Genomic DNA, 27,432 nt, shown 5'->3' with positions numbered 1-27,432 from the left:
CAAGCTGTCTTAGAAATGGATGGATACAGCGATTGGCATTTGTTCTTTGTTTTTTAAAAAGGATCAGACAAATTCATGATGGCAGCTACAAAAGCTGCTAAACAGACTCTTGAGCTGAAATATTGCTTAGGGGTTTTAGTTGGGGCAGAGTTGTTGCTGCTATTATTTTTTGAATCTTTATTTTGCATTTTTATTATGATTTATGTGGAAATTGTTCAATTTGGTTGTGTACTTTTTGATATTTCATTCATTGCGGATGGCTATTTTTGTAGTGTTTTGAACTGTGTAACTTTTTCTCATGCTGTAAGCTGCCTTGAGCTTGGTTTTAACTATGGAAAGGCAGTGTACAAATGAAACAGTGTTTGTACATAATGAATCTTGTCTCTGATATTTATTCATACCTTGCCTTCCAGTTCAAAGAATTCACAAGGAAGCTTCCATTCGCAAAACAAAAATAAAATCATAGTTACCAAATATGCAACCAGTAGAAGCAGCTAGTAAAAAGGGGGGGAATGGCAGTAACAGTGCTTAAAAAACCACTTCCTTGTTCATTAAACACCTGGGCAAATAAAACAGTTTTAACCTGGAGTCCACAACACAAAAAGGTAGAAACCAGGGGAACATCTCTAGAGGTGGTGATTCTGCATCCGGACTGCCATCATAGAAATGGTTCCATCCATCCGCCATCTCCTATCTAATTCCTGGACAGACACTCTAAAGCTAATCTAAGTAAGCAATTTCACATTGAATCAGGCATTCCTTTGTGTACTTATGTCATAGTTGTGCCCTGATCATGCGATAGAAATGTTCCTGGACTGTTCCACTTCAAAATGGGGGGGGCATATGTTTTGATGCGCTCTCTCTCTCTCTCTCTCTCTCTCACACACACACACACACACACAACATCCTCCCCCCAAAGAACTAACTTGCCAAGCTAGAAGCCTTCTTCATGGGATCTTGCCTGCTCTGATCAAGAAGCAATTGACACAAGGAAAGCAATTCAGTCTTGCAATCTCCCAGCTGCAACAAGATGGGACACCAGCCAGCAGGAACTGCATCTCATGATTCTGCAGTTTGGCACAGATGAGCTTTTAAGACTAAACCAGCAATGACAAACCGGTAGCTGCCAAGCCACCAGGTCTTATTGGACTCATAGCAAGCTTACCAAACTTTACTCAGGGGTTCGGTCAGGGGTCTCTATTTGGATTTTGCATAGGACATCTCAGGCAGGGGTATATACATGCGCTACACAACTCAAACCTAATGACACACGAGGGGGTCAGATCCTCTGACAAAGTCTCCATCTTGCCATGGAACTTGTAGGGCAACTCATTGAGAAAAGACATTTGACCATCCCAGCTAAATGTTTGTTTTGTTTCTAACACAGCAGCCTGCTACTGCCAACGGGACTCCCTGGTCCTGAATGGGGTAACTGTGCCCCTGAAGGACCGGGAGCACAGCCTGGGAGTCATTTTGGACTCACAGCTATCCATGGAGGTGCAGATCGATTCTGTGTCCAGGGCAGCTGTCTACCAGCTCCATCTGGTATGCAGGCTGAGACCCCACCTGCCCGCTTGGACTACTATAATGTGCTCTATGTGGAGCTACCTTTGAAGGTGACCCGGAAACTACAACTAAGTCAGAATGCAGCAGCCAGACTGATGACTGGGAGTGGCCGCTAAGACCATATAATACTGGTCCTACATTGGCTCCCAGTACATTTCCGAGCACAATTCAAAGTTTTGGTGCTGACCTTTAAAGCCCTAAATGGCTTCGGCCCAGTATACCTGAAGGAGCGTCTCCACCCCCAATGTTCAGCCTGGACACTGAGGTCCAGCTCTGAGGGCCTTCAGGCAGTTCCCTCCCTGTGAGAAGTGAGGTTACAGGGAACCAGGCAGAGGGCCTGGCGCCTGCCCTCTGGAATGCCTTCCCATCAGATGTCAAGGAAATAAACAACTACCTGACTTTTAGAAGACATCTGAAGGAAGCCCTGTTCAGGGAAGTTTTTAATGTTTTATGTTTTAGTGTGTTTTTACTATCCTCTTGGAAGCCACTCAGAGTGACTGGGAAGGCCCGGCCAGATGGGCGGGGTATAAATAATATATTATATTATATTATATTATATTATACTATATTATATTATATTATATTATATTATATTATATTATATTATATTATATTATATTATATTATTAACCACTGCCTTTCCTGCTGGCCTCAGCAGACTGATAACACAAATAAGGATGGTCTGGACTCCATACTAATGCCAAAAGTTGTACCACCGGCAGGCTTAATGAGCTTCAACAGCATTTGTCAAAGTACTTCCTTAAATTAGCCTAATCATAATTCTGCAACATCAAGGCATTATCATTGACTGTAGATAGTATGCAGATGTCAACCTCTTTGTCATTACTTAGGGTCCGTGGCCTTATGTGTCTTCTCAGTGCTCCATGGAACTCAGTAAGACTTGTATATAGCTTTATTTGGGCTAACTTTTTTACATGTTACCTTGCTAAACTTTTGCTTTGTGGAGGTCTGGTGGCTACAGGTAACTAATAAATGAATCTGACAAACTTATTTTTTTTATTGGTTTTCCTTTAGTACTCACAAGTGTAACTTTACATCGTAACTTTACATCTTGCAATTATACATATTCTTGTTTTCACAGTAGGTTCATGATTGTTATTATCATAGATCGGCAAACATTGCTGTACACAAAGAAGAAGACAAGAAAAAAAGAGGAAAGAGGAAAAAGCAAAAAAGATGTAATTTTAAACTGATAATATTCTTCATAAAGAAGTGACTTCCTGTCTCTTCCATTTTGTACCAATAAACTTATTGCCTATATCCATCAATTGTCTTTTTATTTATAATGTTTTCTTATATATCAGTTTTCCTTTTGAAATTATTATCCACAGAAACTACTCAAAAGCCGTCATCATTTTTAAATTGCAGCAGTTACTCTTCAGGTGTTCCTTAAAACAATTCCAGTTTGAGACAAATTCCTGTTCGGATTTATCTTTGATTCTTTCTGATAAATAGTCTAACTCTGCATACTCTGTTACCTTTTGTATCCAATCAGATCAGGTGGGTATATATCTACCGTATTTTTCGCTCTATAACACGCACCCGACGATAACACGCACATAGTTTTTAGAGGAGGAAAACAAGGAAAAAAATATTCTAAATGAAACAGTGGATGTATGATTTTTGTGGTTCATGCTGTGGCCACTGACATGTGATCTGACAGTGAGTTTGGAGTAGCCCAATGCAAAAATCCTGAGGATCCATGTGGATCCGTGCTTTGTAACCACGTTTTAAGTGGGGAGGGAAGGAAAAGCTCTCAAGGGACAAGGAGCACACGTGGGGTGTGTGGAGAAGGATGCTGCTAATAACGCAGAAGAGGGGTATAAGAGGAGAAGGCTCCTCTCCTCTCCCGCTTTGCTCCTTTAAAGAATCAGGCTCTCTGTCCCTCTCCCCCCCCCCACTCAGCGGCTCTTCTCCCGCTTTGCTGTTTCAAAGGAAGCCACGGAAAGGGAAGGAAGGGGAACCATGGATCCTCTGCTCACAACTGCAGCAGATCCCCCCCGCCACCCATAGGCATTCCCTCCATAACACGCACAGACATTTTCCCTTACTTTCTAGGAGGAAAAAAGTGAGTGTAATGGTGCAAAAAATACGGTACTTTTCCAATGTGTAGCTATTATTACCCTTGCAGCTGTGGTGGCATACAGAAAAATTTCCCTTGTTTTGGAGGGATATCCAAACCAGTAATACCTAATAAGAATGATTTGGGGTTTTTTTAATATTCACTTTCAAAATTATTTTTAATTCCAAATATAATGTCATTTCAAATTGGTTTAATCTCCCTGCATGTCCACCACATATGTAATGTATTCCCGCCAGGTTATCCACATCTCCAACAGTTATCAGAGAGATTTTTATACATCTTTGCAAGTTTACAAGGTGTCAAGTGCCATCGATTAAACCTTTTGGAAGTTTTCCCTTATAGTATAGCAAGACGTAAACTTCCAATTTACCCTCCAAAGTTTTTCCCACTGAGACATCTCTATATTGTGGCCCAAATCTTGGGCCCATCTAATCATCATTGGTTTGACCTCCTCCTTGATTTGCCAGTCAAGGAGGAGTCAGTATACTTTCGAGAGGGCTCTAGTTTTTGTCCTAATTAAGTCTAACTCAAATCTTGAACTTTCTTGAGCAAAGCCTTCCCTTTTGTCCACTTTAAATCTCTCAAGTAATTGATAATATTGGAACCAATCAACAACACATTCTCTTAATTCTTCAATTTTTTTCAGCTTTAGTTAGTTCTCTTCTTCTTTCAATAATATTTGGGGTGTCAGCCAGTTTCCTTCTGTGTTTTTCCTTTTAACCGCTAGGCCTTCCAGCGATGATATCCACCTGGGCATCTTAGGTTCTATAAGATCTTTATATTTTCCCCAGACCTTATACAAGGATTTCCTAACAATATGGTTCAGGAAGTTTTGATGTCCTTTTACTTTCCCATATGCTAGGTACGTGTGCCAGCCGTACCTATTGTTGTGTCCCTCTAAGTCGAGCAGTTCTGGATTTTGGAGTGTACACCAGTCTTTTAACCATGTTAGGCAAGCTGCCTCATAATACAGTCTTAGGTCTGGCAGGGAAAGGCCCCCTCTATTTTTAATATCAATATCTGATGCTTAATTCTGGGCCTCTTCCTCTGCCAGATAAACTTTGAAATAGCTTTCTTAAGGTGGCCCATCTTGCCCAGTATTGGGATCGGCTGGAAAAGAAAAAGTAGTTTTGGCAGAGCACTCATTTTTATGACTGAGATTCCCCCTGTAAAGTATAGTTTAAGTCTGGCCCAAATATCCAAATTAATTTTGATCTCCTCCCAGGTTCTTACATAATTATCATGAAATAGGTTAATATTCTTTGAAGTTAGCCAGACACCCAAGTATTTTGCTTTTTGGCAGATTTTCAAACCAAACATTTTCCCCAGTTCTTCTTTTTCTTGGTTTGATATGTTCTTAACCAGTAGTTTTGTTTTTGTTTTATTTCATTTGAATCCTGCTACTTCACCGAAGTTTTGTATTATTTCCATTATTTTTGATAAGCCCTCTTTTGGGTTTTCTGTCATTATGAGCAAATCATCAGCGAATGCCTTTATTTTATAAGACCTATCTCCCTTTGATTTGTCTTTCTTCTCATATTCTTCTATTTAAGATTTCCAAAACCAAAATAAATATTAGAGGAGATAAGGGGCAGCCTTGACGTGTGCCTTTGTTAATCTGGCATTCCTTTTTAGGTATTGCCATTAATAATTATTTTGGCTTGCTGTTCAGCATATATGGCACTTATTCCTCTACAAAAAAAATTGTCCCAATTTTCCAATAGTTCTTCCATAAATTTCCATGAGATGTTGTCAAATGCTTTCTCAGAGTCAACTAACATAATCACCGGAGGTTTGTCTATTTTAAGGTCCAAATACTCTAATACATTAATGATATGTCTAATGTTTGCCTGCATTTTGCGTCCCGGTAGAAATCCAGTTTGGTCTCTGTGTATCAACTCTTTAGGGGTTGTTTTAAGTCTGGAGGTCAAAACATCTGCAAAGATTTTATAATAATTGTTTAAAATCCCACAAACTTCAGTGGAACTTGCTGCTAAGTGAATGTGCATTGCTAGTCTCTGTTCTGTTAGATCTCACAGGAGGTTGCAAAATTTGTTTGGCCAGAGACCACTGATGGAGAACAAAACAATGAATGTGTATGTACAAGGATCACTGTATCCAGCTGTCTTTAAGTTTTGGGGAAACTAATGCCCCATATATTCCGTCTGATTTTGTTTCTTTATTAATGGGAATCATTCAGATTGATGAAGAGTGTTGTGAAACTTGAAAACTTGCACTCTCTAACACATGCTAACAGAAGCTGCACTAATAAAATCAAGCCGCTGCAGTAGTATTACCGAAATAACAGCAAGACCCCCCTCTTGGCCTCGCTGATGTGGTCCAAAGGAAAGCAGACCAATACGTTTGGCAGCAGCTTGTCTGCAGGAGTTGCCGGAAGGAGTACAAGGCTCCACCCAACTGCCTTAGGATTTCACTTCTTAGCCTTTCTTTATCTTGAAGATATCCTGCAAGGCAATGAAGTCTTAGGATCAGAGTTTTCCTTCTCCCGAGTGGGCTACCTTCCCAACTGATGACCCCATCTGCCCCTCACTTCCCTCTATAATATGTGCTTCTTGACCATTGCACCCACTATTGGTCTAGTCCACTCAATCCACCAGAGAGCCTGTCTTTGCATGCAGGGGATAGCAAACATTGATAATCTATTTGTCTAATCCTCTTTTAAAGCCACCCATATTGGTGGCCATCACTGCCTCCTACAGGAGTGTATTCCATAGTTTAACTATGTGTTGTTATCAGGGACTGGACTGAAGGGGCTGAGACTGAGGAGGAATGGTGGAGATTGCCCCCCTTCTCTCCCTGAAGTGCTCAGAGAAGAGGAAGGCAGTACAGTGGTACCTTGGTTCTCAAACTGAATCCGTCCCGGAAGTCCATTTCAAAACCAAAGCATTCCAAAACCAAGGCACGCTTTCCCATAGAAAGTAATGCAAAACAGATTAATCCGTTCCAGACTTTTAAAAACAACCCCTAAAACAGCAATTTAACATGAATTTTACTCTCTAACCAGACCATTGATCCATAAAATGAAAACAATAATCAATGTACTGTACTATAAAATAAATAAAACAGTACTGTAGATGATAAAAATTAAAATTACTTTTTTTTCTTACATGCACTGATGACAGTCATTGTTTGGATGGGGGGCCTTTATCCATTTCCACAGTCACACAATCAATCAATCAATAGCTGAACTGGGTTCCACAGTCACAAAAACAAATTAACCAAAAAAGCCTCAAAAACAAAAATGCAAAATAAATAACAAAAACAAAAGCACCATTTGACTTCCGAAATGTTCAAAAACCAAGGTGCAGCTTCTGATTGGTGCAGGTGCCCCGGAAACAATAGCCGACAGCCATTTCGGGTGTTCAGCTTCCAAACAACGTTTGAAAACTGGAACACTTACTTCCTGGTATTCGGCGTTTGAGAACCAAGGCATTTGAAAACCAAGGTACCACTGTATTAAATTACAGCAGTGGTTTGAGGAAGGTCACAGCTCAGAGACAGGCAAACAGAAGAGTTGGGAGGTGTTGGGAGAAGATAAAGAGGAGGCAGAGCCAGTTACATTGTCACTGGAGAGTATTTCTGACCCCCCCTCCCATAACCCCTTGTTTGTTGAGAGTGCAAGAGCAAAAAGGCTCAGAGACAATTAGTCCATGGTGGCCACCATAAGGGGAAGTGCTGTTGCTAGGAAGGGGAGGAGAGGAGCTAAGTTGGAGCAACACCATTAACGGGAGACTGGCCATTCCTTTGTCTCTCACTATGAGGATTGAATAAACTCATTAGTAAGAACTCTTCTTTGTTTTTTTCCTCTACTTCTTGCTGCCACCGCGGAAGGCATAGAAAATCCCCGAGCCTGACACATATGCTTGTATCTTGCTTTTCTACCCTGGAGTTCCAGGTTATGTGTGTTTCCCTGACCTCCCTTCCTTCCCTTTTATATTCACAACAGCCTTGTGAGGTAGGCTCAGCTAAGTTAATATGTGTACATAAGCAGTGTCAATAGATTGCAAGGGGAGGACGCAATGTAATGTCGTTCTTCCTCAGCTGACTAGACAGCAATTGAAACCTCACAGCCGTTGGGGGCTTGAGCTGTCCTGCTCTCCCCACTGATGATTCTGGCTGTCTCGGCTTTGCCTTTCAAGACCTTCCCCTGGATTTTGAGCTTGCTCTTTACTAAAAAAAAAATTACACCTTTTGCTTGTGAATGAAAACAAGCTGTCATCCTTCAACCTAAATAGTCGGTGAAAATTGGCTGTGCGAAGTGTTCTCTCCAATGAGAGTAAAGGGGGTGATTGTGCGGTGCTGTTTAGCCCGTAGTTATTGTTATCAGCCTTTGCTACCATCAGTGGCTTGGATAGAATAACTCCTAATCAATATACGCACCCATCCTACTGCAGCCACCATGAGCTCAACAGAGCAGGTTATAAGCTCACTGCCATGTTGAACCTTCATCCAGTCTGAATGCAGGTGAAAGACGGGCTCTGAAGCAGCAACCGGCTATTGCCATGTTATTATTACCTGGTTAGCCAACAGCCCTGCTTTGAGTTAGTAAGTTGGAGAGAAGTTGGCGGCAGCGGTGGGTTTAACACATTCATAGAGCACTTTACCAGCACGTTTACTCAGAAGTAAGTCCAGTTTGCTTCCATCATTATAAAAAAGGCATTTTCGTCTTGCTGTTCATTACACAACCAAGGCATTTGAATTCTATAATATTGTTGGTGGCAGCGGTTTTTTTGTATGGGGAGCGGGAGTAGAAGCTAATGCAAGGGGATCTTTTCTGTAGGGTCTGTAAAGAGTTTTCTCTAGGTGTTACGCAAGGCTTGGTATCTAAAAACGGAAAGTCTCACAGCTTGAGCTTGAGCCAGCCTGTAAATCACAGTTGTGCTCTCTGCATATGCTGTCTGCATATGCTGAAAATCACTTTGCTTTCTGTTAAACCTAAGCCTCAGCTGTGAACCGGGACTCCAAGACTGAGCCTTAATCCAGCCCTGTCTGAATGTTCCCTTTGTCCCGACTCTGCCAATAGTGCCCGTGGGGACGGTGAATCCCCTTCTCTTCCCACCCACCCACCTGCCTGCCCCTTTCCACCCCAGTGAGTCAGAAATCATCTCAGGGAAACTGGAAATTATCCTCCTGGGCTTGTCAGATTCTCAGCTCCTCTTCAGAGCTGAATCTGTTTCTACTAAAGCAGGAGGTGGGGCGGGCAGGGAGTGTGTCCTGGCCGGCTCAGAACAAGGGCTCCTCCTCGCCCCACATCCCGTTTCCAGCAGGAACACAGTCCAATGCGTCTGAGAAGCGCTTCAGTAAACGCACTCGACCCTCTCCTTTCCTTGCCTTTCGAGTCCTCCGCGGTAGACTGTTTCTGAGCTTGGAGGCTCCACTCCGCTAGCCTGATTGGTGGCCGCTACACTCGCCTGCGCGGACTTGAGCGGATTGCGACTTTCTCCGGGGGGTTTTAAGCCCTTTCCAGCTCCAGCAGACTTGGCACCCTTCTCTGCCGAGCGGCGCAGCAGCGCTGCACTCAACACACGCGTCCCCCCTCTCTCTCTCCCTCTCTCCCTCTTTCTCTCTCTCTCACACACATACACACCGGGCCGGCTCTCTCTCCCTCCTTCCGAGGGGGGTCTGCTCTGGGGTGCGGACTCCCCGCTTAGCAATTGGCTAAGACTCCTCCATGTGTTAAATTAGCATAAAGAAACGCAGCTGGCGAAGGAACCACTCGGGGACCGGAGCTGAACTGTGCGTCACAACTTGCGCGGGGTGGGAGGCCAGTGTGTGAGTGCGTGAGGGTGGGGGGAGCCGGCTTTTTTTTGGATAGGCGGGGCGGAGGGGAAGGAAAAAGTAAGAGCTGGCAAGTCCATCCGCGCCGGTGGCACCAAGAGGCAGGCTTCTCCGTCAAGGAAGGCAAAGAGAAGGCGCTTGGAAGCAGCCACGGGTGGAGTTGCGGAAGGGACGGTCTAAGCTCTCCAAGAGTCCCTAAGCTGGAAAGAGAAGCAAGGGGGCGAAGAGAGAGAGAGAGAGAGAGAGAGAGAGAGAGAGAGAGAGAGAGATCCTTGCCCTCCACTCTCCAGATTGGACGGATTGATGGGCAACCCTCGGTTCCTGCCACCTCACCAAGCCTTGGCCAGGGGGGGAAAGGCGAAGGCAAGCGCAAGAGGACGCGCCCTCGGATGCCTCCTGAAAAAGACTGACAGCATTCAAGGAGCGCAGCCACGGAGCGCCGCTTGACCAGAAAGAGTGTGCGTGAGCCAGAAAGGCGAGAGGGCGAAAGAAGAGAGAGGCTCAGGATTCCGGGCGAGCAGGCGAGTGAGGTCCGAGGGAGACGGATAGGAGGAGGAGGAGGAGGGGAAAGACAGACGGAGAGAGGGAGGAGGGAGGGCTCCGTCTGGAAGTCGAGCCACCGAGGAGCGCGTCTGGCTCCAAAGGGCAGCGCGGAACACCGGAAGGAGAGGAGCCGGTAGGAAAGGCTTGTGGGTGGGGGGAGCAGGGGCAGGTGAGGGGGCCTCTGGAAGGAAAGCCGGGGAAGCCAGGGGTGGCGTCGTGGAAGGAGGGCTGCGTTTAAGAACGGGGAAGGCGAGGAGTGAAGGGAGGCGGCCGAGCCTCCTGGGGAAGTGGAGGAGGGAGAGAGAAAGAGAAAAGAAAGAAAGTTCGTTCTGGAGAAAGGAGGGGAGCAGGGTAAGACAGGAGAGGAAGCATTGTTAGACCCTGGGGAATGAGATCTGGGGAAAGAGGGGATTGAAAGGCACGGAGAAGTGAAGGGAGGGAGGAAGAGATAGATAAGAGAGAAAGAGACTGGTGGGACAGACGAGGCTCCTCTTGCCGCCACCTCCACCCATCCCAGCAGGGCTCCTCTGCTCCCCTCGCCCCATGCCCAGCTAACGCCTCCTGCGGCTGCTGCGGCTGCTTCTCCTTTCCCTGGACTCCCAGCGGCTGCGGAGGATGGAGGAGGAGGCCTCCGCCCCGTCGGGGCCCCGCTCGGCGGTGGAGAAACTGTCGGAGGCGGTGGGCCAGCGCACGAAAGCCCTGAGCAGCGCCCTGCATGAGGCCAACCGCCAGCGGCGCCTCCTGCTGGTCATCGTGTGCGTGGCGCTGCTGTTGGACAACATGCTGTACATGGTGATCGTGCCCATCGTCCCGGACTTCGTGGCCGCCCTCAACGTCGCCGAGGAACGCCAGCAGGGAGCGCAGCAGCAGCAACAGGCGCCCGTCCCGGCCACCGCTGCCTCCAACATCTCCACGACTGGTGGTGGCCTGGGCTGGTCCCTCAACAGCACCCGGCCCATGCTGAGGCCTCGCTACCCGGCCGACAGCGACGACATCCGGATCGGGGTGCTGTTCGCCTCCAAGGCCATCTTGCAGCTGCTGGTCAACCCGCTGAGCGGCACGTTCATCGACCGCGTGGGCTACGCCATCCCTCTGCTCATCGGCCTGGGCGTCATGTTCCTGTCCACCATCATCTTCGCCTTCGCCGAGAACTACGGCACCCTGTTCGCGGCGCGCAGCCTGCAGGGCCTGGGCTCGGCGTTTGCCGACACGTCGGGGATCGCGCTCATCGCCGACAAGTACACGGAGGAGTCGGAGCGCAACCGCGCGCTGGGCATCGCGCTCGCCTTCATCTCCTTCGGCAGCCTGGTGGCGCCCCCTTTCGGAGGCATCCTGTACTACTTCGCGGGCAAGAGGGTGCCCTTCCTGGTCCTGGCCTTCATCTCGCTCCTGGACGGCCTGCTCCTCCTGTTGGCCATCAAGCCTTTCAGCGACAGGTCTCGGGACAACATGCCCGTGGGCACCCCCATCTACAAGCTCATGATAGACCCCTACATCATGGTGGTAGCCGGGGCCCTCACCACGTGCAACATCCCCTTGGCTTTCCTGGAGCCCACCATCTCCAACTGGATGAAGAAGACCATGGACGCCAACGAGTGGGAGATGGGCCTCACCTGGCTGCCGGCCTTCATCCCCCACGTGCTGGGCGTCTATGTCACCGTCAAGCTGGCAGACAAGTACCCCCACCTCCAGTGGTTCTATGGGGCGCTGGGCCTGGCCACCATAGGGGCCTCCTCCTGCATGGTGCCCGCCTGCCGGAACTTCTGGCAGCTCACCGTCCCTCTGTGTGGCATCTGCTTCGGCATTGCCCTGGTGGACACCGCCCTGCTTCCTACCCTCGCCTTCCTGGTTGACGTCCGCTACGTGTCGGTCTATGGCAGCGTCTATGCCATCGCCGACATCTCCTACTCGGTGGCATACGCCCTGGGGCCTATTGTGGCCGGGGAGATCGTCCACTCCTTTGGCTTTGTGCAACTCAACCTGGGCATGGGCCTGGCCAACGTGCTTTACGCCCCCATCCTCCTGGCCCTCAAAAACATTTGCCAGATGAAGCCCTCGCACTCGGAGAGGAACATTCTCCTGGAGGAGGGGCCCAAGGGACTCTACGACACTATTAAGATGGAAGAACGCAAAGGCAAGGGCAAACACCTCCACCCGGTAGGGGGCGCTGAAGAGAATAGCGTAGACTCTTTCCATAGAGACTTCAGAGGGGCGTCTGAAGAGGACTCTTCAGACTATGACTATACTTAGAGAGTGGGCGGAGTACCCCAAGAGGGAGTTATGGAGAGCATCTTGGCTGTTATGCCCCAATGTGCCAATATACTACTTTAACCTTTGTCTTGATGTGATGGCTTTCTTCTTCTTCTTCTTCTTCTTCTTCTTCTTCTTCTCCTCCTCCTCCTCCTCCTCCTCCTCCTCTCTCAAAGGTATTACCTTAAACACCCAGTCAAGATGAAAGCTCCAAATAACTATCCTAACATGAACGGTGCATTTGCAGAGATCTGCGATGGTCTTTTCCTGTTAAAAGAGGGAAGGGCACACGTCCAAAACTCCCTGACAAAAGCCTGTTGTGCCAAGAGGTTTTTCTCGCAATGTTTGTGTGTGACTTTCGGCTGGTTCACACATGCATGTACATCACTAAGTTTGCCACATACACGGGGGTAATGCTATCCCTTGGAAGCGTTTCACACAATTACACGGGTTTTCTTTTTCTTTCTTTTTCCTTACACTTGACTGCGGCACACTTGATGACTTGAATGTGTGAACTGACTCCGCCGAGAAAGCGTTGTGTTTTTGAGGTGGTCTGAAAATTATGTCTGTGGTGTTGGGCTTGTGAGGGTCTGCTCCTCCTTTGTGAATCATCCCCTGGATTTTGTAGCTCGAGGGAAACAGGAGCCAGTCACTCTGTCCTGCATAAATTCTCATAGAAACACCTTACAACACCACTTCTTAAAATTGTAAGGGAGAAAAAAGTAAGTTGCCAAATGCACATCCGGGGTCTCAATAAATATTGTACATTTTTATAAATATATATAGGTACCTGTGTGGAAACTGTCGGTTTCATATTTAATGCCAGCAATGGAAATCACGTCGTATTATTTCTCCTCTCAGCGAGGGGGACAGAAATCTGTAACCATTTATTTATTTTTCTGTTGTGCTGCTACTCTGATAAATGCAATATACCGTACCATGTTTTAGTCTGAAACTGCTACACTGGTTGTGCCGGCTGAATAAATGGCGTTCAGGGGAACCGTACGTCTTGGCTTCGTTGTTTGTTTGTGTAAAGACCCGGGGTGCAGTCCTAAGCAGTGGAGTAGCGTGGGGGGTGCAGGGGGGCCCAGCCGCACCGGGCGCAACATCTGGGGGTTAGGGTTAGGGGGCGCAAATCCACGGGTTAGGGGGCGCAAATTACTTGTCTTGCCCCGGGTGCTGACAACCCACGCTACGCCTCTGGTCCTAAGCATGCTTATTGAGCAAATTCCATTGAATTCGGTGGAACTTCTAATAATAATGCACATGACTGTCAGATGGGTCCATATAGGAGCTTTAATTCCTGGCTTCAACAATAAAGTTATAGGAGTCATTCTGGAAACACAACTTCCGTCCCCCGCAAGAAATCCGCTTGAAATCATATATTCCTGCCACCTACCCAAATACTATAGAAAAAAGACGAAGGCAGGCTGGCTAGATCCAATCAAAGGGAAGCACTTTTTTTAAAAAAAAGCCACTGCCATTAATGTACACCTATGTGCTTAAGGCTACAATCCATTACCCACTTTCCTAAGAGTAAGCCCAACTGAAATCAGCTGGGAACTTCTGAGTAGACGTGCATAGGATTGCATTGCCAGTCTCGCCCCTGGAACTCAGTGAGACGTGCCTCCCTCTCTTGCCCACGGTTTCTCAAAAATTAGTTGCGCTGAGCTCAAGAGGACTTGCCTCCTGGTGAAGGTATGCGTAGGATCACAGCCTTAGCGATGGTTAAATGAAGATTTGGAATCAATTGAATTTTCAAAACTGCGCGTTTCCAGCTGCCGCTCTCTCGGAAGCATTTATAAAAAGTAAAAGTATATTGAAAAGTTTTGTGAGCAGGGATCGGAAAGATTTTAGTGACGGGTCTGGATCAGGAGAGAGAGCGTGCTGTTTTGCGCGCCTCTCCTTTATTTCCATGGGTCTTGCGCAGGATAACTTCTCGGTGGATCCTGAGGTTAAGCGCGCAAGGATTGTGTTTCTTATTATGGCGTAAGTGTGACTTACTTCCGAGTAAGCAGGGTCGAGCCTGCAGTGTGCCTCCTAAGGGAGAAAGTCCACTGCATCAACCAAGCGGCACTTAGGATCCCGCTGCGCATCTCCTTCCTTGCAATCTTGCGCAAGGGTTAGGATGCTTAAGACCGCGGTCCTAAAGTTGCTTCCTCGGAGTAAAATCTGAATACATTTACTGGCGCTCACTTCCCAACAAATGGATTATGGAGAAGGGCTAGAGCAGCTGATTTTCATGCAGAAGGTCCCAGGTCAGTCTCTGTGATCTCCAGGTCTGAGTGGGAGAAGCTTCTGCCTGAAACCCTGGCTTGCAATAGAATCATAGAATGGTAGAGTTGGAAGGGAGCACTAGGATCATCTAATCCAACGCCCTGCAAGGCAAGAATCTGTCTCCCAACTCGGGACTCGAACTCACGTCCCTGAGATTAAGAGTCTTATGCTCTGCCAGCTGAGCTCTACCTAGATGGAGCAAATATCTGGCTCGCTATAAGGCGGCTTCTTGTGTAGGGATGAGACTCTTCATCCCATGGGTTTCTTGGGGATGGGTCGACCCCATCCTAAATGAGCAGGCTCCCAGTTTTTGAACTCGTGGTCCTGTGCAACTTTACTCGGAAATAGCTCCCTCCTGTGTGCTCAGCGGGGCTTACTTTGGAGTAAGCGCCTCGCTCCTCAGCCCACGTGCCCTCAAAAGACAGAGGCAACTTCTGGAGCGTCTCCAGTTCACCTGGTGTCGTCGCTTTCATTCTCCTCCTAGACCTACAGAAGGACACCTACCTTGTTCATGGCTTCCCCCCACCCAGCTTGGATCCGGCAGATTAGTTGTTAATCCTCTCCCCACCTTCCCACCCACGTTTGCATTTCCCAGTATTCACGTGGCTCCCCTTAATTCACTCGGGGTCCTCAGCTGGAGGGAAAAGGACCAAAGGAGCTCGCGACCCAAGAGATCGGTTGAGAGCGTTGGTGGACAGCTTTCGAGAAAAGTCAATACAATTGTCATCATAACTGAAGAAAGAAAAATGGCGGGGGGGGGAGATATCTCACAACTCTCCTGCAGGCAAGCTATGAGAAGGAGGTTGGTTGGAGCGCTGTTCAGCTCCAGATCAGCCTCTGTCAAGCTGGGGAAACCGGAGGTAGCGTTGAGCTGATGAATAAGCGATTAGACTGTGGCATCTCCTTCCTGCCCTTGCTTCTCCTCCCTGGTGCTATTTCGCTCCGGGTGTGCAGGAGCATCGCAAGAGCTTCGCTGGGTCTCCCTCTATACTCTAGCCATCTCAAGGATTTCTCTCTCTGTGTGTGTGTGTGTTGTCTAGTATCCCGCTCCCCAAATTGGTCACGCAGATGATCCGGGCAGCCTAAACACAAAACCTGCCTGTACAACAGGTCTTCAGTGGCGGACTGACTCTGAACATGGAGATCATTACACTCGGTGACCCCAGCCAAGAGCACTTCATCTCTGTTTGCCCTCTCTCCACGAACCCCTCCCCACCAATTCATTTTTAGCCCCTATCATTCTCAGGGCAACACAACACCGGTTTTCATTCGGATATTAAAGACGCCTGCTTGGGGGGGTGGTCCAGCCGGTGAGAATTACCGAGGTCCCTTCGTCCCCGCCCCCAATAAAATATTTGGGGGGCTGCCCCCCCCACAAAACTGATGAGCATCGCCATTCAAATAGTGCCCGTGCACCTGTCGTGTGATCGATTATGCCGGGCGGGGCTTACCTGCCCCTCACCCAATATTTTATTCAAGTTGGCACCCCTGTAAGAGAGTATAATATCGCAGCCTTATGTCCCTTTCCCAGGGTTGATGGGGGACACACACCTTTGTATCTGCAGGGACGGACAGCGAAGAGGTAGGATCTGACCTCCTGCATTCGCGTCCAAGGGTTCATTTCGTGCCAGAACCCCGGGGAACCGAATATTTCGTTTCCCCCGAGAGCCCCGGTTCTTTCTCTCGCCGCGCGCCCCCCTTCTCTCCCCCACCCACCCTCGGAGCTCTCCAGCTGTGGCTCAATACGATTCAATCGTTTCCTCGCAGACACACAAGTTGGTTATTTTCTCCGCAGCTCCGTTGAAAAACCATCTGATTCCGACGCACGAGAAGGGCCCTGTCGAGCTGTCGGGGGTGTCTACCCTAAAGAGCGCTTTGGAAATGCATTTTCAGCCACACTTGACAAAGGAGCTCGTGGTGGGGGGTTGTTGGCTTTCGATTATGCAGCCAAAAGAGGGAGAAAGAAAAAGGAAAACTGACGCCACTTTAAGGGGGTGGTTTTTATTGGGGAGGAAAGAAAGAAACCTAACAACGAATTTTCCTCTCCAGCTCGCTCGTTTGTCACCTAAGCGCAAGAAAAGGTTCCTTCTAAGCCCGCTGAATGTTATTAATACTTTAAAGGCTGAAAGCCGATTCACGCTTACTCGCGAGGAGGCCCCTCTGAATTTAGACAGCCCGCCAGTAGGAGTGGGATGCACAGAATCAAGGGCCCCTAAATCGAATTAACACCGTGCTTTTCACATTGCGCGTGAAACAGATCGCAGATTACACATTGTTGGGGAAGGCCGCTTGGATCCAGGGGTTGCTAAAGGGCTGCTTTCTTATCTTTATCGTTGCTTGATCATTCTGAGATCCGTTTCAGGGGGAGGGACATAAAAAGGAGGCGGTGAATCTGGATATGGGACTGAACTGGGGCGATGGCGGGAGCTGGCAGATTAGCAAGATCATCGCTAACACTTCCCCCACGGAGAAATAAGTGGTGCAAGCCTTCGCCTGCCTCTTCATAAGTAATCCCCATTGAGTTCAGTAGGATTTACTCTCAGGAAAGGGCAGATAGGATCGCAGCCCTGGGTCTGCAACTTCTGCTTCAGAAGAGTAACGTGCTGCGAGATCACCTGCGCCTCATGTGCACGTTTAATCGGTTGGGTTGAATAGGACTTGCTCCCAAGTAGGGGCGAGCAGGATTGCCCTGTTGGGTTTTAGAGAGAGAGAGAGAAGTGGGCACTTAACTGGTGCATTGATTGTTGCAACGTCGCAACGAATGTCCAAGACATTATTTTTTTTAATTGCAATTTTCCCACCTTTCTTCCAAGCAGCTCAAGGCAGCATACAATAATCTCCCTCGCAACTCTGTGAGGTAGGTTAGGCTGAGAGACTCAGTACTTCCAGATTCTGGGAGTCTTTTGCAACCTCTCCGCCCCAGAACTAGCATCCTACAGTAGGGGGTTCAAAGAGCTGTCTTTCTTTGTCTCCTTGGAGCAGTGAGGGACAGTCTGTGTTTTCCCCTCGGCTGCGAGGTTCAGTGAAGAAGAGCGCTGGACTTGGAATATCTTTGCCACAAACTTTGAGCAAGTCTCCTCGCTCAATTTGAGAAAGGGAAATATTATTGACATATCACAGTTGGGTAGGCGAGTTTGAACCTAGAAAGCGACAGGAAACATCTTCGCCAACAAAGAGTGTTACATAAATCACACACCAGTTATTATAAGGTTCGTTTATATTTACGGAAGCAATTACTGTATCTCTGAAATGTAAGTCTGGAGGCGGGGAGCGGAGAGGGGCGAGGTTACATGCCTATCGAAATCCGCTACAATCTCCTTTCTGGGATTACTCAAGAGCAGGGCACGTTTAAATTACCGCTGTGGTTTGGAGGAAGGACGCTAAGAATTCGCGCTCAAGAGACCTCCAGCCCCTTGAAAGGGAGCCCTAGGAGTGAAACACCTATGCCCCTTTTTCAAATGTGCAGACTCGCCCTAACTTCGCCCAGAAAGCGCCCCTTCCCCCACGCTGCCTGACGCAGCGTTCTGTGTAGTTCGGCAGCCAGCTTGCTTTTCACACAAGCACTCGGTCCAACCAGAGAGCGCCTTCCTTGGCCTATTGCAGTGGTCTTTTTCCTGGCCCACCGCCACCGCCCATATCAAGCAGCAGCAGCCTGCCTTTCATCCACAAGCAGCGACCCTCTTCCACCTGAGAGAGGTAAACATTTTCGGTGCGCTTCTGTTGCTCGTCGGGTTCCCTCGTTTGGACCGCCTCCTCGCCCATCCCAGGCTGAGCGAATAGGAAGGGCGAAGGGGAGGAGTTTCCACACCCAGCCGCGGGGGGAGGGGGAGGAAGGTGGGTCGCGTGGAGAGGGGGCAACCCTCCGAGCGCTCGCGCGCGTGGCCACAAGGCTCGCCAAAGCGCAGCTGGCGGCGCCGAGGTACCATGGACAGCTCCGCTGGAGGCTGCTGAGCAGCTCCTTCCTCTACCAGCTGCCCAAAACCCGAGACTTCTTCGCTGGCAGGTTCTTGCTCATCAGCACCGGTCCTAGGGAGAAACTTTGCCTCGCTGCGATCGGTATACGAGAGCCAGGTAAGGAGAGGTGGCCTCAAAGGACGCGCGCTGCGAACGCGTGTCTGGCGCCTGAGTCGCGTTGAAAAGCAAGGAATCGGTGGTCGCCAGGAAAAAGGGGCTTCTTTGCAAACAAAACAAACAAACACACACGGTAGAACTTTCTGCCGTCTCCTGCCTCGTCTAGGAGGGAATATTTTTCTTTTAAAAGCCAACGGACGCCAGTTTCCTTGCTGATCTGTGCGCTCTTTGGTTTCAGTAGGACTCTCCGTCTGCTCAAAATGTCCATATTTTAAGTGGGTGGCGGATCCGGCTCTGGGTTGCTAACTAGGGTCGCCTGGTGGTGTTGGTGGGGAGTATCTTACTAACCTCGCTCCAGTCTGCCATTCCCTTTCTCAACTTCGGGGAAGGGGAGGAGTGTAAGGGAAATATTTTACGCTAGCGCTGTCTTTGCTAACTGTATGCATGCGCCGAAATGGTCCGATCTGGAACCTTACCATCCCGGTTTAAATAATTCTTCCCGGCTAGGGCTTCCCAAGGAGTGAGGCCCATTGAACTAGCGGGGCTTACTCCCGAGTAAACGTGCCGAGGCTCCTGCTGGAATTCATCCTCAGGCCCATCTATCGTGATGCTGAACTACTAGAGTGGAGAGGAACGCGATCCTCAAAGACCATCGAGGCTGCGGTCCCCTAAATGCTTAATCTGGAGTAGTGGCCCTGAAACGAACGGGAGCAAGTAGCTTTGGGGGTTGAGATCGCAGCAGCCCAGTTGTTTTCGAAAGCTGCAATAACCTGTTGCATCCGCACCCCCCCTTCACAGGGCGCCCTTGACTGGGGACAGACTTTCATAGGAACGATTAAATCCTGCCTTTCTCGCATCGTTTTCTTTTAAGCTTCCTCCTTCCCATCAGCCTCTGGTTTTACTTTAGGACTTGGTCGCTTAGTAGTAGTATGTCTAGGTGGACTTGAATTCAAGACTCTGATCTCCCGAGAGAGGAAGAGCATGCGGATATCAAGCTTTACAGATGGGCATTTTTCTTGGTCCCTTTGATGTTGCTTCGGAGCCTGCCCCATTCCTCCCAACACCTCGCCCCCTGGCGCGCCCCACACAGTCACCCCCATGCCTCTAATGCAAAATGCTCTTCTCTTTATGCGGGATTTCTCAGCATGCGCTTCCAAAGTCAAGAGCAGTGCTTTCCAAACCTGGATCTTCAGCGGTTTTTGGACTACAAGTCCCATCATCCCTTGCTAGCAGGACCAGCGGTCAGGGATGATGGGAGTTGTAGTCTAACAACAGCGGGAGACTCCCCCTCCCTCCATCCTGGTGAAAATGGATAGCCAGCAGCTGTAAATCAATGGGTGTTGGCAATTCATCTTCTATTCCTCTCCTATATGTTTCCTTCCTGGTGAAAAATGGATAGGCAGCAGCTGTAAATCAATGGATGCTCGCAACTCCTCTCGCATCCCTCTGCTATATATGTTTCCTTGAGTATAACCATCCTGACCATGTCTGCTCTGAAGTAAGCCCCCATTGAATTCAATGGAACTTACTCCCAGTTAAAAGTCGCATAGGATTGCCTTCAGAGGACATTGATCTAGATCCTCCCTTGCGATGAGCAAACATCCACAGGGATGAGGGAAATATTGGCGCCTTCACAGCAAGTTTTCTCGCTGGGCAACTAGGTATGAAAACTGTGTACAGTGTAAAAGGCAGGGAAAATGTTTTCTAAGGTCTGTTTATCATTGCAGTGCAATCGATCCAGGCTTTTCCTTGTCTTTTATTTTGTAAAGTTTACAGCATGAAAGGAAGAGAGACAGATTCCTTCCTTTTCAACAGAAGCTTACAGTTAAGCTCTGATAAGGACTGTTGGAAGGCTTGGTAGTCAAGAGAAATGGATAAGGTGTCAGGACATGGTGGCATGTTGTTTTTTAAAAAATAAATAAATAGCACTACGCATACTGGTGTCCCCACATATTGTCTAGGATGCATTGGTTGCTGCTTTCTAACTACCATATACCACATGTAGGCTCCTCTTGTCAATTCTGATGCACCTCTTGCAAATCACCATGCTTAGCTCAGTTGGCTGCAGCATGGTGCTGATAACACCAAGGTTGCAAGTTTGATCCCTATATGGGACAACGGCATATTCCCGCATTGTAGGGGGTTGGACTAGATGATCCTCAGGGTTCCTTCCAACTCTACAAATTTATGATGATAATAATAACAATAACAATAATTTATTATTTATACCCCACCCATCTGGCTGGGTTTCCCCAGCCACTCTGGGCGGCTCCCAACAGAATATTAAAAACACGATAAAATATCAAACATTAAAAACTTCCCTAAAAAGGGTTGCCTTCAGGTGTCTTCTAAAAGTCAGGTAGTTGTTTATTTCCTTGACATCTGATGGGAGGGCGTTCCAGAGGGTGGGCGCCGCTACCGAGAAGGCCCTCTGATTCTATGCCATACTCTACAAAGATAGGCTTTAAGCTATCTACAGGCCATGCTGCATCTAAATGTAACTGGAAGCCACTCTCTAGTCCCCAGTTTTGTTTTGGGGGAGGGGTGTTCATGCCCTCTGCACATGCCAAAAGCAGCTACCACCCTCTTTAGTTTTCCTGAACTTGAACCAGAACTGAGCTGGCCTTGGAGCGCTAGAGCTCAAATGAGGGGCTTTTTAGAGGCGAGGAACGTAAGGGAGCTGCCTTACAGTGAGTCAGATTGTTCAACCGCCTGGCTAAGTGATGCCCCAAACTGACCGGCAGTGGCTATCCACTATTTCCAGCAGGATTCTCTGCCAGCCCAACCTGAAAATGCCAGAGATTGTACCTAGAACCTTCTGCATGCAAAATGATGCCTTGCCACTGAGCTATGGGCCTGCATGGATGGCTCAGTTGGTTAGAAAATGCTGCTGATAATGCCAAGGTTGCAGGTTCAATCCCTGTATGGAACAACTGCATATTCCTGCATTGCAGGGCATTTTACTAGATGTTTCTCGGGGTCCCTTCCAACTCTGCAGTTCCATGATTCTTCATGTTACCTCTTGATGCAGCTTCTGAGAATGTCCATCGTATCACATGTGCAAGTACTGAAATCTACTTTTGGAACACACCTGGATTTTCCTACCTGTTTTGCTTTATTTAAAGGATGAATGACACTTTTTTTCTTTTTTCTTTTTAGGACAAAGGGCACTTGAGAAACAAAGTGAGTTGGCTTATGCATATAGGCAGACCAAATACAGATACAAAATACTTAATAAGACCATTATATTCTGTCTTTGGCTGGAAGCAGGCGATACTTGCAACTATCGTGGAAGAGGTATTATCATTGCCTTTTGTGTCTCCATGAAAATTCTTTTGTTCCACCGGACAAACAAGGTTATAAAGCTCTACAGAAAGCTCGCAAACCCTATATACATCCAAGGCCCCATTCACAAATAAATTATAAAATAAATGTCTACCCCAGCCGCTGTCAGCTAAGAAGAATTAGTCTGACCTTCAAAGGTTTGTGGTTTTGGTAGCAAAATAGATGTCAGGAAGTATTAAAGCTGCTTATGCCTTAGTATTATCTTAATAAAATATAAATCATGCTATTTTCATTGAATTCCATGCACCGAGCTGCAGTCCGTGTGGTGTGCTAGCTAGAGCGGCCTTCTCCAACCCGGGGTTGGACTACAACTCCCAGTCTGGCTGGGGCTGATGGGAGTCATAGTCTGAACCATTTTGAGGGCACCAGGTTGGCAATGGCTGGGTCAGACTATTGGTTTAGCAGTGGGAAGAGTTGGACACAGATCCCCTCTCAGCCACAGAGCTCACTGGGTGACCTTGAGCCAGTCACTCTCTCAGCCTAACCTACCTGTCAGAGCTGTTGTGAAGGGAGGCATGAAGAACTATGTGCCTAAACTTGAGCTTCTTCTTCATCATCATCTTTTTAAATGAGCTTCTTGGAATACAGGCAGCATATAAATGTACTAAAGCAATCAGTAAAAATAAAGCGCATTTTCCAAGATGACAACCGGTTTTGGTCTACCCTTTCCCATTGGAGCAAGGTGGGTGTGAGTTCTGTCATTTGTTTTAGACACTGCATTTTTGCATTTCTGTTATGGACTATGATAAACGTGAAAATGCATAAACCGAGCTATTTATCAGACATGACAATGTGGTGACGATGCCAATATTGTACCATCAACACTCTGAAAAACAATGACTGCCTGTCTGCAGAATCTGCCTCTCTCCTCCTAAATGGAATGACATTTGACTATTCAGTAGTTTGTAAATTGTGCAGCTGTACAACACAGCATCTTTAATTTCATGGCCACCTGATCCCCAGCAGAGGGCTCCATCCCTCACCAAAGTTGTGGAACAGTGATGGAGAGCTTGTGCTCCTCCATGTTGTTGGTCCTTCTGGACCATTGGCCATGCCAGCTGGGGCTGATGGGAGTTGGAGTCAGACACAGTCTAGAAGGGGGGGGAACCTGGCAACCCACAGACCAAACATGGCCCACTAGGCCTCCCCATTTGGCCCATGAGGCTGCTTAGAGCTGCACTTGTCCATGGGGAAACCATGCTCATACATAATGTCAGGTATGGGACAGGAAAGGGTGGCCCTCAGAGGAGCCACCAGGAGCTTAAAGTGGGCTTCCAATTGCTCCTGGTGCATCAGCTGGTGGGTGGTAGGAGCCTGTGTCACTCAAGGAGGTGGAAGAGGTTTGACTACAGAGCTTGAAAGGAGAGGTGCAAGAGGGACAGAACCCCACTCTGCACTGATGCTCTCAATCTACAGTTTTGAAGTTGAAAGAACCAGTGCTGGGTTTTGGCCGATGGGCAGGGAAGCCCACCAGTCAACCATGAGCTAATATATGATATTATATTATTATGTCAAAGTTGGCCCACAAGGTTGGGAACAGGCCTTGTTCCAGCACAAAGGAACATTGAGAAGCAAAACCAATATTTCACACACCCCATCCCTGTCTGAGCCAAGTCTCAACGTTGAGCCCTTTGCAAGCAGTGCCTCCTAATCACCCTTCAGAGTAGAGATCCTAACTCTGAGAGAGTGCAGGATCAACCCACACATTCAGCAGAGGTGTTGATAATTGCACGACCACATCTCATCACTTGGCAAGCTCGCCTTCTCTGATATAAGCTCTGTTTATGAAAGGCAGTTGCGGAGAACCGTTTTGCATACCCTGCCAAGCTGTCAAGCGATGATGGCCGCAGCTCTCAGTTAAGAAACATGTTTTCATGCAAATTGGCCTATTGTTGCTCAACTGTGAACATTCTCTAGCCTGACATATTGTCTGAAGCATAGGAGGTACCCAAATTGTGGCGGGAGAGGGAGAAAACATTTTTCCCATGGTGGGGCTCCAGGATTGCATTGATAGTTTACATGGATCACCCAGGTCACGTGGTTACCTCCCACATCAGCTGGAGATGTGATACTGGTCTGGATGCAGCCATGTGACCTGGGAATGCTATGTGGTCATCATTAGAAATGGAAAGTTCCACCAATGTGACATGTGAAGAAAGCCCATTCCCTGTGGCCCCCACACCACAGAGACAGCTTGCTGTGAATGGGGCTGTTGACCAACGTTAATTACAATACTGCAGTTTCTCTAACTGGGCAACAGAAATGTACATTATTTAACCAACTGAGCTCTCGTTGCTCGGTCCCTGCTCCTGCCAACTTAGCAGTTTGAAAGCACGTCAAAGTGCAAGTAGATAAATAGGTACCGCTCCAGCAGGGAGGTAAACGGCCTTTCCGTGCGCTGCTCTGGTTTGCCAGAAGTGGCTTAGTCATGCTGGCCACATGACCCGGAAGCTATACGCCGGCTCCCTCGGCCAATAAAGCGAGATGAGCGGCGCAACCCCAGAGTCGGCCACGACTGGACCTAATGGTCAGGGGTCCCTTTACCTTTAACCTGCTTTCCAAGAATACGCTTCACAAAGCAGCTTACCCATAGGTATAAAAAAAAGAAGCACAAAACAAGATAAAACATACACCCCACACACTTTGCACCATCCTTTTAAATGGTTATCTGTAGAAACTTCTTATTGAAATTTTTTTCCTGTCTTTCAGGCATCTAATCTACGCTATATTTTGTATGAATATCCAGTTCCTATTATGCAAATGTGCATCTCGTATTAAAAACAACAATAACAAAATGCTAGTTAGTAAGTTTCAAACTTGTGTTTTATTTTTAAGGTGACTTTCAAAATACCCCCGCCCCGCTCCCACAAATGAACCTTATTTCCATTAACTAATTGGCCTATTATTTACGGCAGCTCAATTCTGTTTCTTCCTCCTTTTTTCTCGGCATCACTGCCCTGCCCCATACTTCAAATGATGCTGCAGATCCGTAATGTGTGCATACCTTTAGCATAATACAGGGACAGATGGCAACTACACCAGGGTAAATATTGCCAAAAGAAAATGAACTGAAGTGCAAGCAACTGTGATATCAAGGGAATAATTCTGCCATGCTATTTACACACACACACACACACACACACACACACACACACACACACCCCTTTTGGGCAAGTACATCAAGACCAAATAGAGATGCCAAACTAAAAGAAATCCAGCAATATTGTCAGGAGCAGAGATGTTAATTAAGACCTCTTAAGACCAGATACCTCCTTTGTGTAGTTGTGATTTCTTTCCTTACATTTGTGTAATTGTCATTGACAAGCACATCTCTTTTGATTGCTTTTTAAAACTATGACCATAGTTGTTGTTTTTTAAAAAAACCCAACTACGACCAAATTAGATTGTTTCCAGAGCCTGCAATCTTATGTACCCTTCCTTGGAGTAAGCCTAATTAAACACAGTGGAATTTACCTCTGAGTAGGTACCCATAGTATTGGAACCAAATAGATTGTTCATTCCCCATATGGGACAACTGTGTATTCCTGCATTGCAATAGGTTGAACGAGATGAGCTTTTGGGTCCCTTCCAACTCTACTATTTTATGATTCTACAAGGGTAGAAAAATTAAGGAGGGTTTTGTCTTGTTTTTTCACTGACAAGCGCCGTAAATGTCAATCAAAGGATGATTTAAAGTTCAGATTGACCTCTCTCGTCTATACTGGAGAGGGTTCCTCTGTCTGCCTCCTCCACCGCAAGTTACTGCTGTCGCTTTGAAGAACAGTGAAAACCACAGGATCCTTTAAATGTCACTTTCCCCATCACAGGGCTAACTGGAAGAGAGGCGCATATGGAGCTGGGCCTAATCAAAGTAGCTGGCATTCATTTGTCTCCGAAGTCCTCTGCTCTTTTCAGTCATTTGGACAACTGGCTGTAAAGTCATCCAGGGAATTGTTTCCATTGGCATAATCCAGTCTTCCTTTTGAAACACAAACCACTTGTGAAAGAAGCTGCCGCTTGACATTGAAAATGCGAGACGCAGGAAATGTATCAAAACCAAGACTTCCTGTTTTGCTTTTGCTTAGCCTTCTTCCAAGGAGCTCAAGGTGGTGTTACCTGGTTCTCCCCTTCTCCATGTTATCCTCAAAAAACTTCATGAGGCAGGTTAGGCTAAAGGGACAAGGTCTGGTCCAATGAGCTTTCTTTAAAAAAAAAAGTTTGTATTAAGTTTGTTTGTGTTACAAAGCAAATAGATGAACAAGGAAAGGTACATCTATTGTCTCCACTTTCAATTTATAGTCTTGTTCACAGTTCATTTCCATTTGGTGAGAAATACTTTTGTCATAGACATCTTGAAGTTGGGGGAAAGGAGAAGGTGGGGTAGAGAGATGGGGATATTGTTCTTTTGTTCTATTGCCTATTATCAGAGTAGGTCCGGTGAGCTTTCTAACTCACTCCTTGACATGGCCTTGACAGATCCCCAGTGATGTTGGCCTCTGATGCTGGCTGTATCCATCCCTTGTTTATGGCAAGGCTAGACAACCTGTGGCCCTGCACATGTTACTGGACTCTAGCCCAGCCAGTATGGCCAGTGGTAAGGCATGATGGGAGCTGTAGTTCATCAACATCTGAGGACTATAGGTTTGTGGCTTGGAGCACAATACCTCCCTTGAGCCTTGAGATATAAGAAAGAAATTTGGCATGTCGGTTTTACGCTTCCAATATTCTAAGTTCACACGTGAGGGGTTCTTTTGTCTTGCACACTTTTCAAACTTGGGGAGGGCAGGAAGCAACATATTTTGTACAGGACAATCTGTCTTCAGTATTGGGAACTGTTCTGTTTCTAAAGCTCAGACCTCTGTGATGCTCCCCATGTGGTCTTTTCAGAGAGGGGCAAAGAAAATGTGAAGCATATTGCTGCGCAATCTCCTTTTTGAGCATTGAGATATCACAAGGGAGTCTGGTATGCACTCTTCTGGCGTAGTTTTCAACTTCCCACCCCTGAGAAATATCTCAGAAGGAGGGGGTGGGCAGACATGTGGATACCTGGAACATTATTTCAGAGTTCTATGCAGTTGTCACTATATGCCAGGTGATATGCAGAACTTAGAAATGATCCAGTTCTTGCCCAGGGTTCCTTCAGTTGGTGCAAGATGATATGAAAACCAGGGATTTAAAGAAAATGGTATTTTGAGTCAGGTGGCAAATAAAGGCATCAGTATGCAGTTAAGTTGAGTCAGGAAAAAAAAATTAGTTAAAAGGAATTGTACTATGTTATTTCATTACTTCCCAGGCGTGGAATATAAGACCCAAGCTGACTTGGAGCCTTTTGAGAATTTATGTTGGCATAAAGGATAATGGATATTTGGCAAAGACCAAGAGTGGAGGGGAGCTGTTAGTCAATGCATTAACCTTTCACCTTGGAATATCCATTTCCACATCTTGAGCAGATTGTTGATCAAAGTGAGCTTGGCAGG

The 27,432-nt window shown here is 47.2% G+C and overlaps 2 protein-coding genes across 2 annotated transcripts in view; both read left to right on the top strand.

Annotated features, from left to right (window-relative positions):
• Positions 1–10,495: 10,495 nt before the first annotated feature.
• On the top strand, positions 10,496–13,267 carry SLC18A3 (solute carrier family 18 member A3). Its single transcript, XM_082225348.1, has one exon. The coding sequence runs from the start codon at positions 10,628–10,630 to the stop codon at positions 12,260–12,262; it is 1,635 nt and encodes a 544-aa protein (XP_082081474.1). The 5' UTR covers positions 10,496–10,627; the 3' UTR covers positions 12,263–13,267.
• A 5,197-nt stretch (positions 13,268–18,464) lies between these two features.
• CHAT (choline O-acetyltransferase) overlaps positions 18,465–27,432 on the top strand; it is a 48,230-nt gene continuing 39,262 nt past the window's right edge. The window contains exon 1 of the mRNA XM_082222414.1: positions 18,465–18,610. The gene's annotated coding sequence lies outside the window, so the exon portion shown is untranslated. The remainder of the gene's footprint in view (positions 18,611–27,432) is intronic.

This window comes from Podarcis vaucheri (genome assembly GCF_965113315.1).
Source record: "Podarcis vaucheri genome assembly, chromosome: 5".
In the NCBI taxonomy this organism is placed as follows: domain Eukaryota; kingdom Metazoa; phylum Chordata; class Lepidosauria; order Squamata; family Lacertidae; genus Podarcis; species Podarcis vaucheri.
The sequence above is the reverse complement of the archived record's forward strand: the minus strand, read 5'-3'. Positions and strand labels throughout refer to the sequence as shown.

Coding starts and splice junctions, on each gene's coding strand:
- SLC18A3 (XM_082225348.1), top strand. CDS start 10,628: ATGGAGGAGGAGGCCTCCGCCCCGTCGGGGCCCCGCTCGGCGGTGGAG.